Source organism: Buceros rhinoceros, unplaced genomic scaffold (assembly GCF_000710305.1).
Source record: "Buceros rhinoceros silvestris isolate BGI_N320 unplaced genomic scaffold, ASM71030v1 scaffold26038, whole genome shotgun sequence".
NCBI classification, from domain to species: Eukaryota; Metazoa; Chordata; class Aves; order Bucerotiformes; family Bucerotidae; genus Buceros; species Buceros rhinoceros.
The window spans coordinates 1-12,962 of record NW_010429008.1 but is presented as its reverse complement, the minus strand read 5'-3'; the positions used below and the strand labels follow the sequence as shown (position 1 = coordinate 12,962).

Sequence of the window (12,962 nt, the reverse complement as noted above, 5' to 3'; positions counted from 1 at the left end):
GGCATTCCTAACGTGCTCCTGCACTCTCCATTCTTATCTTGTTCATCTTCGTCCAGCTCTCTTATCACAAGAGCAAGCTGATTGCTTCCAACACGTAAAGATGACACTTTTTAATCACCACCATGCATTTACTAATCTTGACACCTATCTTCACTTCTTGTTCCATTTATGCATAAAATTATGAAAAAGCACATACTAGAAGTTTTACTCACCACTACTGTAACTGCCTTCCGATGCCCTACAAAATCCATGTTGGTTTTCCATCCATCTCTCTCAATGATCTGAGCAGTAGGACCAGAATTATTCATGGCATGAGCCGAAACAAGATAGTGACCATCAGGCGACCAGCTAAGACGCAACACATGAGTTGTCCCTCCACACTGACAAAACCAAACATACTAGAGTTTTAAAAGTGTTTGGCAAACAAAGGATTTTTAATACACACTATTTAAGTTTTAGATTAGGGAATATGATTACCAAGTAAGTTTTCTGTGAATGTAAAAGTATGGCATTACAGACAATTCTCAGCACTACAGCCACATTTATACAGGTGATCCAGTGTAACTTATGAAGCCCTACCAAAAGGGGGAAAAGGAACCCAAAGGATTTTTTCGAAGGAAACAAAATCTAAGTTTTCATGTACACCCAATATTCATCACAGTCCTAGTAGTGGCAGGGCTGCAGCATACCAACGGCCAATAATGAGATTTCAGCTTGCAACGCTAGCTCACACATAATCTAGATGTTTACTGTCGATGATGAAGAGTTATTGCACCACTCACAATACCATAAGATCGCTGCAAAACACTCCGTTCACTGAACACCAGCTTCTGTCCCCAGAAATTTGATCTCTTGATCGAAGTCATCACATAACAGCCCTGTGATGCCAGACCAAAGATCCCCCTTAAGCACTTATCTCATTTCTGATAATGGCCAATAGAAAATGCGAAGGGAAGAATGTAAGAACAACGTAACTAATGTGCCAATTCTTCCCTGAAATAACCTCGCCATTTCCAGGAATTTACTTAAACTTTTACACGGCCCATGTAAACCTTTGGCATCCACAACATCCAATGGCAATGATAGTCTCAATCTAATCACGTCGTGTGAGAAAGGAGCTCTTTTTTCCCCCTGTTTTGAACCTGCCATCTGATGGTTCGATTTGACTCAGCTCTCCCAAATTAACTAAACGTTTGTGCAGAATCAGAGTTATTTGTGTAACTTTACTCATTCTCTAGGAATTCACTTTGAATGGTCACACATACTGAAGTACCTCATCAAAGGGTTTTGTGATGCTGGTTTCCAACTGCCAGTCCATGGTCCGCCACACCTTCAAACTTCGATCATCAGCCTGAGAGGCAATATATTTTCCAACAGGATCCCAGGTCAGGCCTTTCACCAAGCCAGAATGCCCCTTTAAAGTGGCAAGAATTTCTGTACATGCAAAAATTGAGAATAGAGAGTAGTCACTGCTATCTCCTTTAGGACAGACTGTTGAGGAGAATTACATCATCTTTTTGAAACAGCACATTAAATATAACTTACTTCATCGCACAAACAACGACATATCAACCAGACCAGCTACAGGCTACAGAAGGCAGCCATTTAACTGGAACTTCAGTCAAACATTCACCCTCTCCTCTGCACCCAAAGATTATCACAGCAAATTTGACTTTGTGCAAACGAGAGCCAAGTCCAATTTGTGACTGAAGAGACACGTGAGCCCGGCACACCTGGTAACCTACTTTCAGTCAATCTCTCGCCTATCAGACTGTAAGAGAAAAGTCTGAGAGTAAGATTTATATACTTGCACATCTGAAGTGCAAGAATTCTCACCTGGAAATTTGACAGCATTCCAGATGACAACAGTGTTATCCACACTACAGGATGCCAACCAGGCATCATGTGGAGACCATGCGACATCCATGACATCTGTGTAAAAAAAAAAGTTTCTATTTATGTTGATAGTATCAGAGAATCCAAAAATCTTTTTCAAAAGAACTTGTGTGGCAACATTTTTTCTATCTCAATCTCACTAGAGCAGAACATAAGAAAGACTATAGCATCGCTCATTGGGAGTGAGACTCTCCAACTTACAGCGTTCAATGAGGAACAAAAAAACCCCAAGGCAGAGCACGCGCTGTTTAGTGATTACAGGAAGCACTAACACCTGTACAGAGTACTTTGGTTTGGAATGAAGAAGCAACAGCAGCTATTGCAATGCATTCGCTTTATTCCAACACACGTGGAGTGATCAAAGTGATTACAATCTTGATTTTAATCATCGTTGACATCAGCAGGTGCAAAATGCATTTGAAATTATCTAATTTATTAATCCTTTGTATTGCTCTTCAGTTATTTCTTCTAAACAAACATTAATATTCTTTGATTTAGCAAAATTTGATCTTTTGCCAACCAGGAGATTATTTACTGCAAGCATGAACATTTATTTAAATAAAAATATATAGTTTAGCTTCCTTCACTCAGATTCATTTTTAAGACAGCAAATAGCAAAATATCAGCTTCTGAGTTGCTAATTTTTTTACTACACGGTTTCGGGAAGTTTTCTACTACATTGCTGGAAGTTACTTGCATGAAAATTGGCATTTGATTAAAAAGGACATTTTCTTTCAGATTTTAATTTTTGCTCTTAAAAATAATTACTGGCTTGCCACCAATTATATACATTTTGAGCAAGAAAATGAGACACTGAAATTTTTTTTCCCCCCCCCAAATACTTTATACTCATTCAACACCTTTTAACTTACCCCCTGAATGGCTTCTGAGAATCGATACGCACCTCCACTGCTCAACATTACTAAGTTTGCTACTGGAACCAAACACAGTGCTAGGTCCAATGTACCTGATTAAAATAAAAACAGTTATCAACAGAAGGACCTCAAGTTCTTCAAACTCGCTTTCTAAAGAAAATCAGCTGCACAGTACACTCCTATTTTACAGTTAGTTATTCCTGCAATGAAAACATGAAACACAAAAATGGATTTTTTCAGAGAAAGTATTTCCAGCTTCAGTAAAATGTACCATTTCTACACATAGCAAAAAGTGGTAACATTTCAGGTAACACTTCAAATCTCATCAGGAAGCTTTCTTCAAGAACAAAAGAAAATGCTTCAGCTTCTCGAGGGAAGAGGTAGACAGACACTCCAGCCCAAGAGACAGAAGAGACCAACACTCCTACAGCAGCAACGCGGTGTCACAGGTTTCTGCTCCTTAGGCACCAAGTGGAGCAGTGAGTTTGCAAAAGGCCAGCACAGGGAAGAAACACGAAGGGGTGAGACACAGGAAACCTACTTGAAATAAAATACAAAGTCGAGAAGGAAGAAACATGCTTACGCAGCTCGCTTCCACACCATGATCAACTTGTCGTCTCCCCCTGAAGCCAAGTAAACGCCATTGTTGGACCATCGTACACAATTCACACAAGCTGAAATGCAGAAAAGAAAGTCTGTAAGACGAAATACAAGAGTAATGGTTCTGGACTGGGGACAGAGTTTATAAAAACCAAAACTTGATGGGAGACGTTTAGGATTTCAGTGTGCTTTTTCCACTCAAAGCAGTTACTCTGCCTGCTTTAGATAAATGGATTGGTACTTATCTTTCAGCAGCAGTTGAGGAACTTCTTATTTAAAAAAAAAAAACCACCTATTCCTTATTTAAAAAAGCTTCACCAGAAGTACCTCAAAAGAGGAAAGATTAATATTCATCTAACAGAGGAAATTGCTTGTGGTAAATGATGTGGGATTAAGAGGGCAGAGAAGGAAAGATACATCTTGAAGATGTATCCTGAAGAAGAGATGGGGCAGCTTGTTCGTGTAACTATACTTCTTTCAAATGTAATGTACAACAAATACAGAGTAATTTAGAACTATAACCAATATACATCTTACAATATTTCCTTTATACTTCTTTCTTCTCTTGCCCTTTCTTCAGAGCTCCCCAGTTTCTCAGAATGTGCATTATCAATTATTTTGTGTCCACAGCTAGAAAAAGCTCATAGGGAGATTTCCAAAGGTATCTATATTTCTCTGTATTTTTTTGTAATTACAAACACATAATGCTTAAGCTTTGGCAAATTACCAAGTCAGTAAAAAAAGAGTGAAAAAACCCAACAACTTTGTTACCTAAGTGATTGTCCATCTGACAAAGCATCTTGGGAATATTTTCATTCTTTTCATCCTCCTCTTTCAGGACAGGAGCCATATTCCAGATCACAACTTTCCCAGAATCCTGACCTGTAAGAGAACAAAAAGACACACCCCCTTTAAATACGTGCAAAAAAGCATTTTCAACTTAAACTCAGGTCCAGAACAGATGCAGAAATTTACGCATTACTGCAGTGGGAACTCTGGAAACATCTGAATACAGATGCCACTCTGATACAGTTACACCGAGTCAGAAAATAAAAGTTATATCGCCTTGTTCAAAAATGTACGTAACTGATACCAACTGTAGGACGAACTACTTATAATAAAATTGTATTTTAAAGGACAAGGAGATACGGTCAAATCCTAAATCACACTTATTGTCGCCAACATAAAATTATTCACTATTGTGACCCAAACAGTACTTTTGCAAGTATTTCTTGAGCTATTCCATTTATACCAGTGTATTTTTTTTTTTTTTCCTCAAGAGCTCTACTTAAATAGCAGGTCAAAAAGCCCAACTTCACATTCAGTTCCTCTTCAAACAAAGAAGAAACTTGTCCAGTATGGCCACAACTCAACTATTGCAGCTACTATCTCACTACTTCCAAGCGGACGTGTACATCAGGAGATATAACCCTGCCTTCTGCTGTAATAGCAGCACTTCTCAATATATTTTAATGACATATCTCTAAGAAACAGATAATTATGTAAGTGATGAGTTCTAAAAAGGGTCAAAATGAATGAAGGGTTGTGAAGACACAAGATTACTATTACAGCCCGAAATTCAGCCTTCTATCAGTACGCAGACATACCTTGTCCTCCTGTTGCAAACTTGGTCCCATCTGGGTGAATGTCCACTGAAAATATTGGCTTTCCTGGAATTGAAGCACAAGCAGCAACATACTGAATTGTTTTACAGTCAAGAGAATGCAGTAATGCCAAAAGAACCATACTCTTCTGGTTGGCAAATAACTTTCACATTCTAAAAGCTGTAGCTGTAAGAATTGCAGCTGACTACAAGAGTTGAAAGCAACCTGATGAGAGAAATGACAGCCTGTTAAAAGTGTGTATGGAAGTTATCATGCCATAACAAACCAGCGATAAATGAGGATATGCCAGATGCCTCAAAGCAAAATAATACCACAACGCAAGCGCCAGCAAGGCTAAACTCTATTTGAGTGAGGAATTTCTTCTAGGTTCATTAGCTGATGACCTGAAGCAAGTTTTGGGTTAGTTCCTGGTTTTGTTTTTTTTTAAATCCTCCCCAATCTCAGACTGCATGTGTTGGTCACACAATTACCCGTCACAAATTCAAATTCTGTTGTTATGAAATTTTCCTACCCAAAGACCAGCTTTTATTTTTCTGGCTTCCACATAGACAGAAGACGACTAATGAACTCTCATACTGCTCTTAAACCCTTCAGTTCTCCATCTGTTACATCTTTCAGAAGAAAACTAACGATTTTATGAAAACATAAACTGTGTGACAAATACCTAACATGAGGAACAGCTCTGCAGACCAGACAACCCTTACTCTCTGCCTGTTCTGCTCCGACCACTGGATCACACACACTCTCCTGTACGTTCACAGTTCTTTTAACCTTTGCAGGAAGAGCTTACTACCTTTCAATGATGCTCCAAGAGCTACCACTAAGGATTACTTGGAAGGAACATGCATGTGATTTCCACAGTTAAAGAGTTTGGGGAAGCAGTCCCAACCCTTTCAAACCGGAATGCTTCTGCAAGCGAGCTCTCACATGTGCCAGTATAAATAAGACAATTTATGCAACGGTCAAAATAACTAGTACCCACATACCAAGATCACTCAATAAATTTCCCACATATGTCCATTTTTGCACTGTATCTTCATGATATGTTATGACATAAACAATAAAACCTGGAGAATTTATCCAGTGATAGGTTTTGTGTTGCAACTTTAGCATCTGAATTGCTTGACACTAAACTGCTGACAAAACCCTCACCCACATATCCTGTATCTCTTACTTGGAGTGGTATGCATTTTGCTTCATGCCAACTTTTATTTTCTTTACTTTGACTTGTTTTAAGGTTTATTTTATTGGGATTTATACTGCTACTCTGACATGTGATTCCCCTTAACGTTTTTACAGGCGGCCAAGCAAAGACCTTAAGTACAGTAAGACAGCACTCAAATTACATTCCTTCCAAGTCCTTTAGACCTCATAAACACATAAGCTGAGACTTGGCTGTGGCTTTTCTTCAGCTTGTTGTGCCTGAGTCTACTTCGTATTCCATTAAGTTAAATGCAACATACAGGGCTCAGCTGAGTACTTCTCTAAGTACTCAGCCCTACAGGCAAGCAGCATTTACTTTGCCCTTCCTAGGATACGGAAAATCCCTTAAATTAAACCAGTATCTCATGGGAATAGTTTAACCCACTGACACTTATGGACACAGGTCATCCTGCAGATCTTACAGGTGGACGAAACCAACTTTTCAATCTGCATCACCAGTCTTGGGCAAGACTGCCTACTATACGCTCTAGTTTGCCATCAGACCTGAAAAGGAGAGTGCTCCTATCAAAGACCTTTTAACTGTGCTAATGCTAACCTGGCTCATTGTGCCTATGTATAATGGCACCAACAGGAAAAGCTCCAGAGCCAGCGCAGCGCCTATGAACAAGGCTTCAGAGTTCCGGTGGCTTGTAGTTTAACAATACTGTACTTAAAATTGGTTTAAGAGATGCAGCCACCTCACACAGGAAGACTTGTTCCTTCTCGGCTCCAATTCCACCACTCTTACTTCCCAAAAGTCTGTATTAAAAAGTAGCCATGACCAAAGCACACACTGGTAAGTTTGTGTGCAATTTAGGAAACTGTTTAACCTATGGAGCCAGAGGTAACTTAGCTACAAATTCACCATAAAAGCTTAAAATTAGCCATGCCACACCAAGGAAAGTTTCCAGCTAACCCAGTACTCTGTGTTCAGAAACCAGCACTGGATACCTCCCCACCGATCTGCACAATAGCACAATAATCTTTCAGCTCCAAAAATTTCCAGCTCTGACTTCTTGGAGGTCCTCAAGAGACTTTTCTTCTATAATCAGCCATTTCTCAGACCCATCACTAACACCGACAGCCCCATGCACAAAGAGGTCCACTGCTCAGCCGTGGGCTCTGCCAAGGACCACCTGCTTCATGCATCCTGCTCCTGCTACCCATGCTTCAACACCCCTTAATTCTTGTACAGAACAGTGAAATAAAAGTATCTTGGCATTCTCCCCTTTTCTGCTGCTCACAACTCTACAGGAGTTCATCACATCTCCATCTCAGCTGTCCTACTTCTAGCCCAAAGAGTCCTACTCAGTCATCCCTGTACAAAAGCTGTCTCACGCTTCTGACCATCCTGGTCACTCCACTATGAGTCTCTCTCAGTTCTCCTGCATTTTATGACATGGAGGGGAACTGGCACCGAAGACAGTGTTTGAACACAAGTGCTCCATGTATTTATATAGTAGGATAATGTCTTCTTATTAGTTCTTTTCCTGGCATAAATTTGGTTTTCTATCTAATAAGCACTGAGCAGATATTTTCCTACATTATTATAAAACTAAAACCCCAGACCTCAGTGGAAGTTGTCAGCTCACATTGTATATGTGAAGTTTAAAAAGGGTATGGACTTTGCACTCAGGAAAGGCAGCAGTAATAAATGAAGCCCTGAACGACAAATCGGGTTTCCTGCATGGCTCAACTGTGATCCAGGAAGGGATATTACTCTAGAGATAACTAATCATACACAATTATCCACCTGGTAAACTCAGGTTGTTCTGCAGAATTTGCCAAGAAGCTTAAAGCTCAGTGACTTTTGAACATAAGGCCCATCAAATTCATCTCCAAGAAGTAAATACTGCTTCCATCTGACAGGTAACTACTAATCAACTGGACTAGTTTCACACATCTCAATCTCACCAGCAATGTCCAGATGCATCCAGGGGTCAACCTTTATAAAGACATGCTTTTTCTCCCTAAAAACATTAGTTTACTAAATCAAGTTCCACTTCTAGGAGTTGTACAGATGAGAGTCCTCCATTTTCCACGTGCAGGGAATCTGTCAAACTACACCCAGCCTCAACCTGTCACACCCTCTTCTTACAGACATTCTGCATAAATCCAACTACAAAGAGCAACTGCGACACGCTGTATCATATACTGGCACAGCAGAATACTTGAAAGTGATCCTGCATGAAACACTATTTACAGGTCAGTCTGGATTTTTTTCAAATGGCTTTGGATATTATTCCAAGATCTAGGGGTAATAAAATCAAACACAGACTGCTCAGTTGTTTAAAGCCCACAGTTTTCAGCTCGTGGCACTTTCACTATGCTCTTCCACTTCAGCTGTAATTTGAAGTAATTTTACCAGTGAAGAAAAGCTTAAGCTGACAAGAGCAAACCCAAGAGGGAAGCAACTCTTTATGAACTAGCTCAGCACCACAGGGCATCGGGATTTCAGCTCTGGCTCTGGCTGCAATGGCCCGTTGGTGAAACCGAGCCCAGCAGCAGCCCAGTCTGGATGCCTGCAGGAACCAGGAACTACTGATACAGGAACCTGAGCTTCTAACACTTCAGCTAGAAAGATCATTCGCATCCATTTTTCAGGCAGAAGTAGAGCTACTGTGTGTTTCAGCAGCACAAAGTGTAGACACTGGCTGAGGGGTAAGCCAGACCAACGAGCACCTAATCCGGACCCTTTGGCCGATCCTCAGAGAGGAGCTGTCGCTTTGCTGTTTATTGGAAAGCAGGATATCAAGGTCACAAACAGCTCAGTTCCTACCTAGCACAACCACCGCATGAAGTTTCAAGTCAGTTTTGTTACATTCTCCTGTTCACCAGAACAGAAACAGGTTCACAGTGGCACTTCAAAGTTCCAGCGTACGGCAGCGCACCCACCCGAGAAGGGAAACCTTCCCAGCGTCCTGCTCCAGAGCCGTGCGTGCTTTTCCTGGCCATTGAGAAAGGCTTGTCATGATTCCATTAGATTACTTAGATTTGAAAAAAGCTATCGCTAGTAAAGCTACCTGCTTACAAACATGCATTAACTCTTCCACGATCTAGAAAGAATTTACGTTTTTAACAGGTTTGCTCTCTGCACTTTTATGCCTATCCCTCAATATACAGTTCAATAATCATTAGCTTGTTAGCCCAAGTAAACCAAAACTTGTATTTGTTTCCATTTTTATCTACCTAGAGATGTTAAATGATTAAAAACAAAAGGCAATAAAAGATTAAGCCATCACAGGACAGAAATTTAGCACAACAAAGTTGTGAGCAAGGTGCTTTCTCCTCCAGAGTACCATTATCAAGGGAACAGCACTTAGGGCGTTGGATAACGGATGCAGGTTAAAGCTGTAGGACTTGTTCCATACTACCTGTGGTTTATAAACTGATCACAGATACTAGGATTTTCCTCACTTCCTTCATTTTCTCAAAATAATGGAGAAGGAGCCGTTATTTGACAGCAACTGCTTCCTTCCCTGGGTCCGCCTCTTTATCTAATTACGTTGTTAGATCCTGTTGAAACAAGCCAAAAGGCACAAGGTCCCTGTTTCAAAGTGACCAAATGTTTTACCACGCTAACCGGAAACGTGTTGAATTTTCTAACCGTAGCCATGCATCAGAATGTAAGTGATGCTTAAGAGGTAACACTGAAGTCTAACATAGTGTGTTTTAAGATATTTCACCCTCTGTAATAACGTCTAAAAAAAAAAAAGTTTAAATTACTGAAGGACCCAGCATCACGTTGCATGAGGAAGCAAACTAGGTTCATTAGAAACAGCACAGAAGTCTTGTTGGATTATTTGTTTAAAGAACCCAAATATACATTATGTACTTAAAGAAACACCAATAACGAAACAAACTTGGAACACAAAGTTTCGAGTAAGATAATTCCAACCCAAATTTAAAAAAAACACACCAGCTGAAGAAAAAAGCAATTTTAAATCCTGTTATCACTTTTGTTTGTTATTTATCTTTAGGCAATAATCAATGAAATATAAAGACAATTTTATGTGAATTTCTACCACAGTATGAAGGAGTTTCTATTCATGTTTTTTTCCAGCCCATCTGATAGATAACATTCAACATGACTCACAAATCAATTCAAATATTTACATTCCACCATTACAGCTTGGAGAGATAATAAACTCCATGCCTGTATTTAAACAAAAGCAGGCTCCAATTTCTATACGTTGTTATACATGAACAGCACCTTGGGGTTTTCACAGGCTCCTCGGAGCGGCCAGGGACCTCCTTTCCTGCGGGGCTCAGCGTCTGCCTGCATTAGCCAGCTTGAAGCACCGCAAAACCTTGTGTGCCGAACATGTATATACAACTGTGGGGTGTGAGATGCATCTGGACAGAGGTACTAATGGAAAACTGAGAAGGAAAGCAAACCACACCACCTCCATTCCTGCCCCAGCCATTAGGCTGCACTTTTCAATATTCCTCCTTGTTCCAGGTCAAAGAATCATAGAAGAGAACAGAGCAATAATGCGAACATCGTGCAAAATCTAATACATGCACATTAAGAGTGTGAAAAGCTTATGGGAAATGCATCTGAAGAAGAAATATTTCCAATAAGTACTAAGATAGAGCAACATTAAGAACTCCAAGACAAAAACCTGTTGAGCCAAAATGTATTCAAGTGCTTTTACAGTAAACGTGCGGCATCTCGGCTGAGCAGCACACGATTCCCAGGTGTACAGAATTCCCCAGCTACGACACTAACTTCTAATGTCTACCAGCTCACGGAGATGGACGCCTGTGAGCATCATTAATCTCATTCTAGTCCATTCAGAAAGCACAAATCCCAAAACTGAGTGGAGGGAGGGAAAGCCTGGAATGACAGCACCTTGACCTGGTGTGTGGAAGAGCCAGTCTTGCTATCAGGACTCTCGCTCACAAACCAACAACAGCGATGCAGCCTCTTGTGTCCAGGAAGAAAACAGAAGGAGCAAAAATTATCAGGAGTGTCCTGCAGACAGTATAAATCATCCTCCCGCTGTCTCTGGAGAGGTTTCAGAGCAAGCAGGGAGGCCCATGAAGAGGGATGGAGACTCCTTGCACGCAGCGATGCCCGCGGGATCCGGGAGCCGGGAACGTTAAAGAGGCCGACTAAACTCACCAGGCTGATCTGTGTTCCTTGCCCCAAGGATAAGGGCGCATGAATGTTATACATCAGCAGACCTTACAGCAGTTTACAGATGAAGCCAGTGATGAACATCTGTCTTGCAGGTGGTGAAACTATGACAAAGTGACTTGTCCAAACTCATCCCAGCAGAACAGCGGCAGAATTAGGTACAAAATTTGGGACTGCTGAGACCCTGTGTAGTGCATTATCCTCAAAACAAAGTGTTGCAGGGCTTTACAAAGAAGCCTCGCTGCAAACAGCTTGGCTGAAGATTGTTCCCTGCAATGCACTTTAAATTGCTATGAACTTCAAATGTATACCTGTACCTAAAGGTGTACCCGATAAAGAAATAAGGAAACAACTTATATATCTCATCTCTGTGATTTGCAAAGATTTAGGCTGAAAGTTTTTATTCAGCTGCTCGTAAGTGTGCTCCCACTGAAGATCCAGAGAGGCACGCGGGCAGTCTGCCCACAGGCAGCCAGAGATTAAGATGTAAATGTTACATTTATTGCGATTAACCAAGCAGATTAAAAAAACATCTTAAATAAAGTACTTCCATGTTTTTCTCAGTTCACCACAACCTTTCGTTAAAAGGCTGGGTCCATCTGCTGAGTACATGGCCCCTGGAGAGCAGTTTAAGTACAGATGCATGCAAATCACAACTCAGCTTAAGGCACTTCTTAAAATCTGCAGCATGATTACAAAGACAACACACACAGAAAGGCAGCTGTAAAGCTGCATCTGCAGTTTTTAACCCAACGCACACTTCTCCAGCTTGGTTTTATTCTAGATTCCAATCAGCTAGATGACATTTATAATTGACATTTGTATCAGGGTACAAAAACTGCAGTTGAAATAAAGTACCCATGAATTTGAGGACAAAACTTGCATAAACAGAAGAGAGTTCCCCACCTCAGATTTCTTCTCACTGCTTTGCCAGGGACAGTACAAGTATTGCTCCAGAAATTTGTCATAACTGGTGTAAATAAGTAACTTCGATGGTATTCTGTACTCACCACACCAGGAAAGTATAGAGCTTTCTGTCAACACCGACACCTCATTCCGAAAGTGGTTCAGCTCACTAAATCGCTACAAAAGTCACCAGAGAAGTGGATACCAGGTAGATTCAGGGAGTTGTTTTGTAAGTACTGTTGGAAGAATCTTTTTCCCCCATGGCCAACAACAGGACAGACAACTAGTGCTCCCCGCATTTGGGAACTCTGACACTGGGCTCAACCCAACAACGTGAGACCCCCGTGGCCAGGGGCCAGCGCTGCGCTTGGCGCTGGCTGTCCGTACATCCCAGGGGGTACCTCAGCCGCTCTGTGGAAGCCTCCTCTCTCTTCTGCACTGACGATACTTGATCCAAACTATCCCTCTCCGCTTTCCCAAGCATGAAGTTGCGCAGCGTTTGTGTCTGGCAGGTAACAGCAGCTCAGTCTTCAGCGAGCAGCACTTCACCCCTCCCCGCAAAGCCCGGGAGCTGGCTGTGGCCCCGCTCTCCCCCAGCAAACGCTTTCTGCCAGCGAGAACGGTCCGAGGGGCTGCCACCGACACCGCCCCGGCGCCGCTGGCGCGGCACCCTTCAGCCATCTTCCGGAGGACGGGCTCTGGCCGAGTCCCCTC

General features: G+C 41.5%; 1 protein-coding gene across 1 annotated transcript in view; it reads right to left on the bottom strand.

The window, feature by feature from the left end:
• LOC104499048 (protein HIRA) overlaps nt 1-12,929 on the bottom strand; it is a 35,009-nt gene extending 22,080 nt beyond the window's left edge. The window contains exons 1-9 of the mRNA XM_010142502.1: nt 12,798-12,929; nt 12,353-12,425; nt 4,979-5,041; nt 4,143-4,253; nt 3,355-3,445; nt 2,769-2,863; nt 1,837-1,932; nt 1,274-1,434; nt 213-380 (exon numbers count right to left, since the gene is read on the bottom strand). Coding sequence (XP_010140804.1) covers nt 213-380; nt 1,274-1,434; nt 1,837-1,932; nt 2,769-2,863; nt 3,355-3,445; nt 4,143-4,253; nt 4,979-5,041; nt 12,353-12,425; nt 12,798-12,929 — 990 coding nt within the window. The remainder of the gene's footprint in view (nt 1-212; nt 381-1,273; nt 1,435-1,836; nt 1,933-2,768; nt 2,864-3,354; nt 3,446-4,142; nt 4,254-4,978; nt 5,042-12,352; nt 12,426-12,797) is intronic.
• Nucleotides 12,930-12,962: the final 33 nt, after the last annotated feature.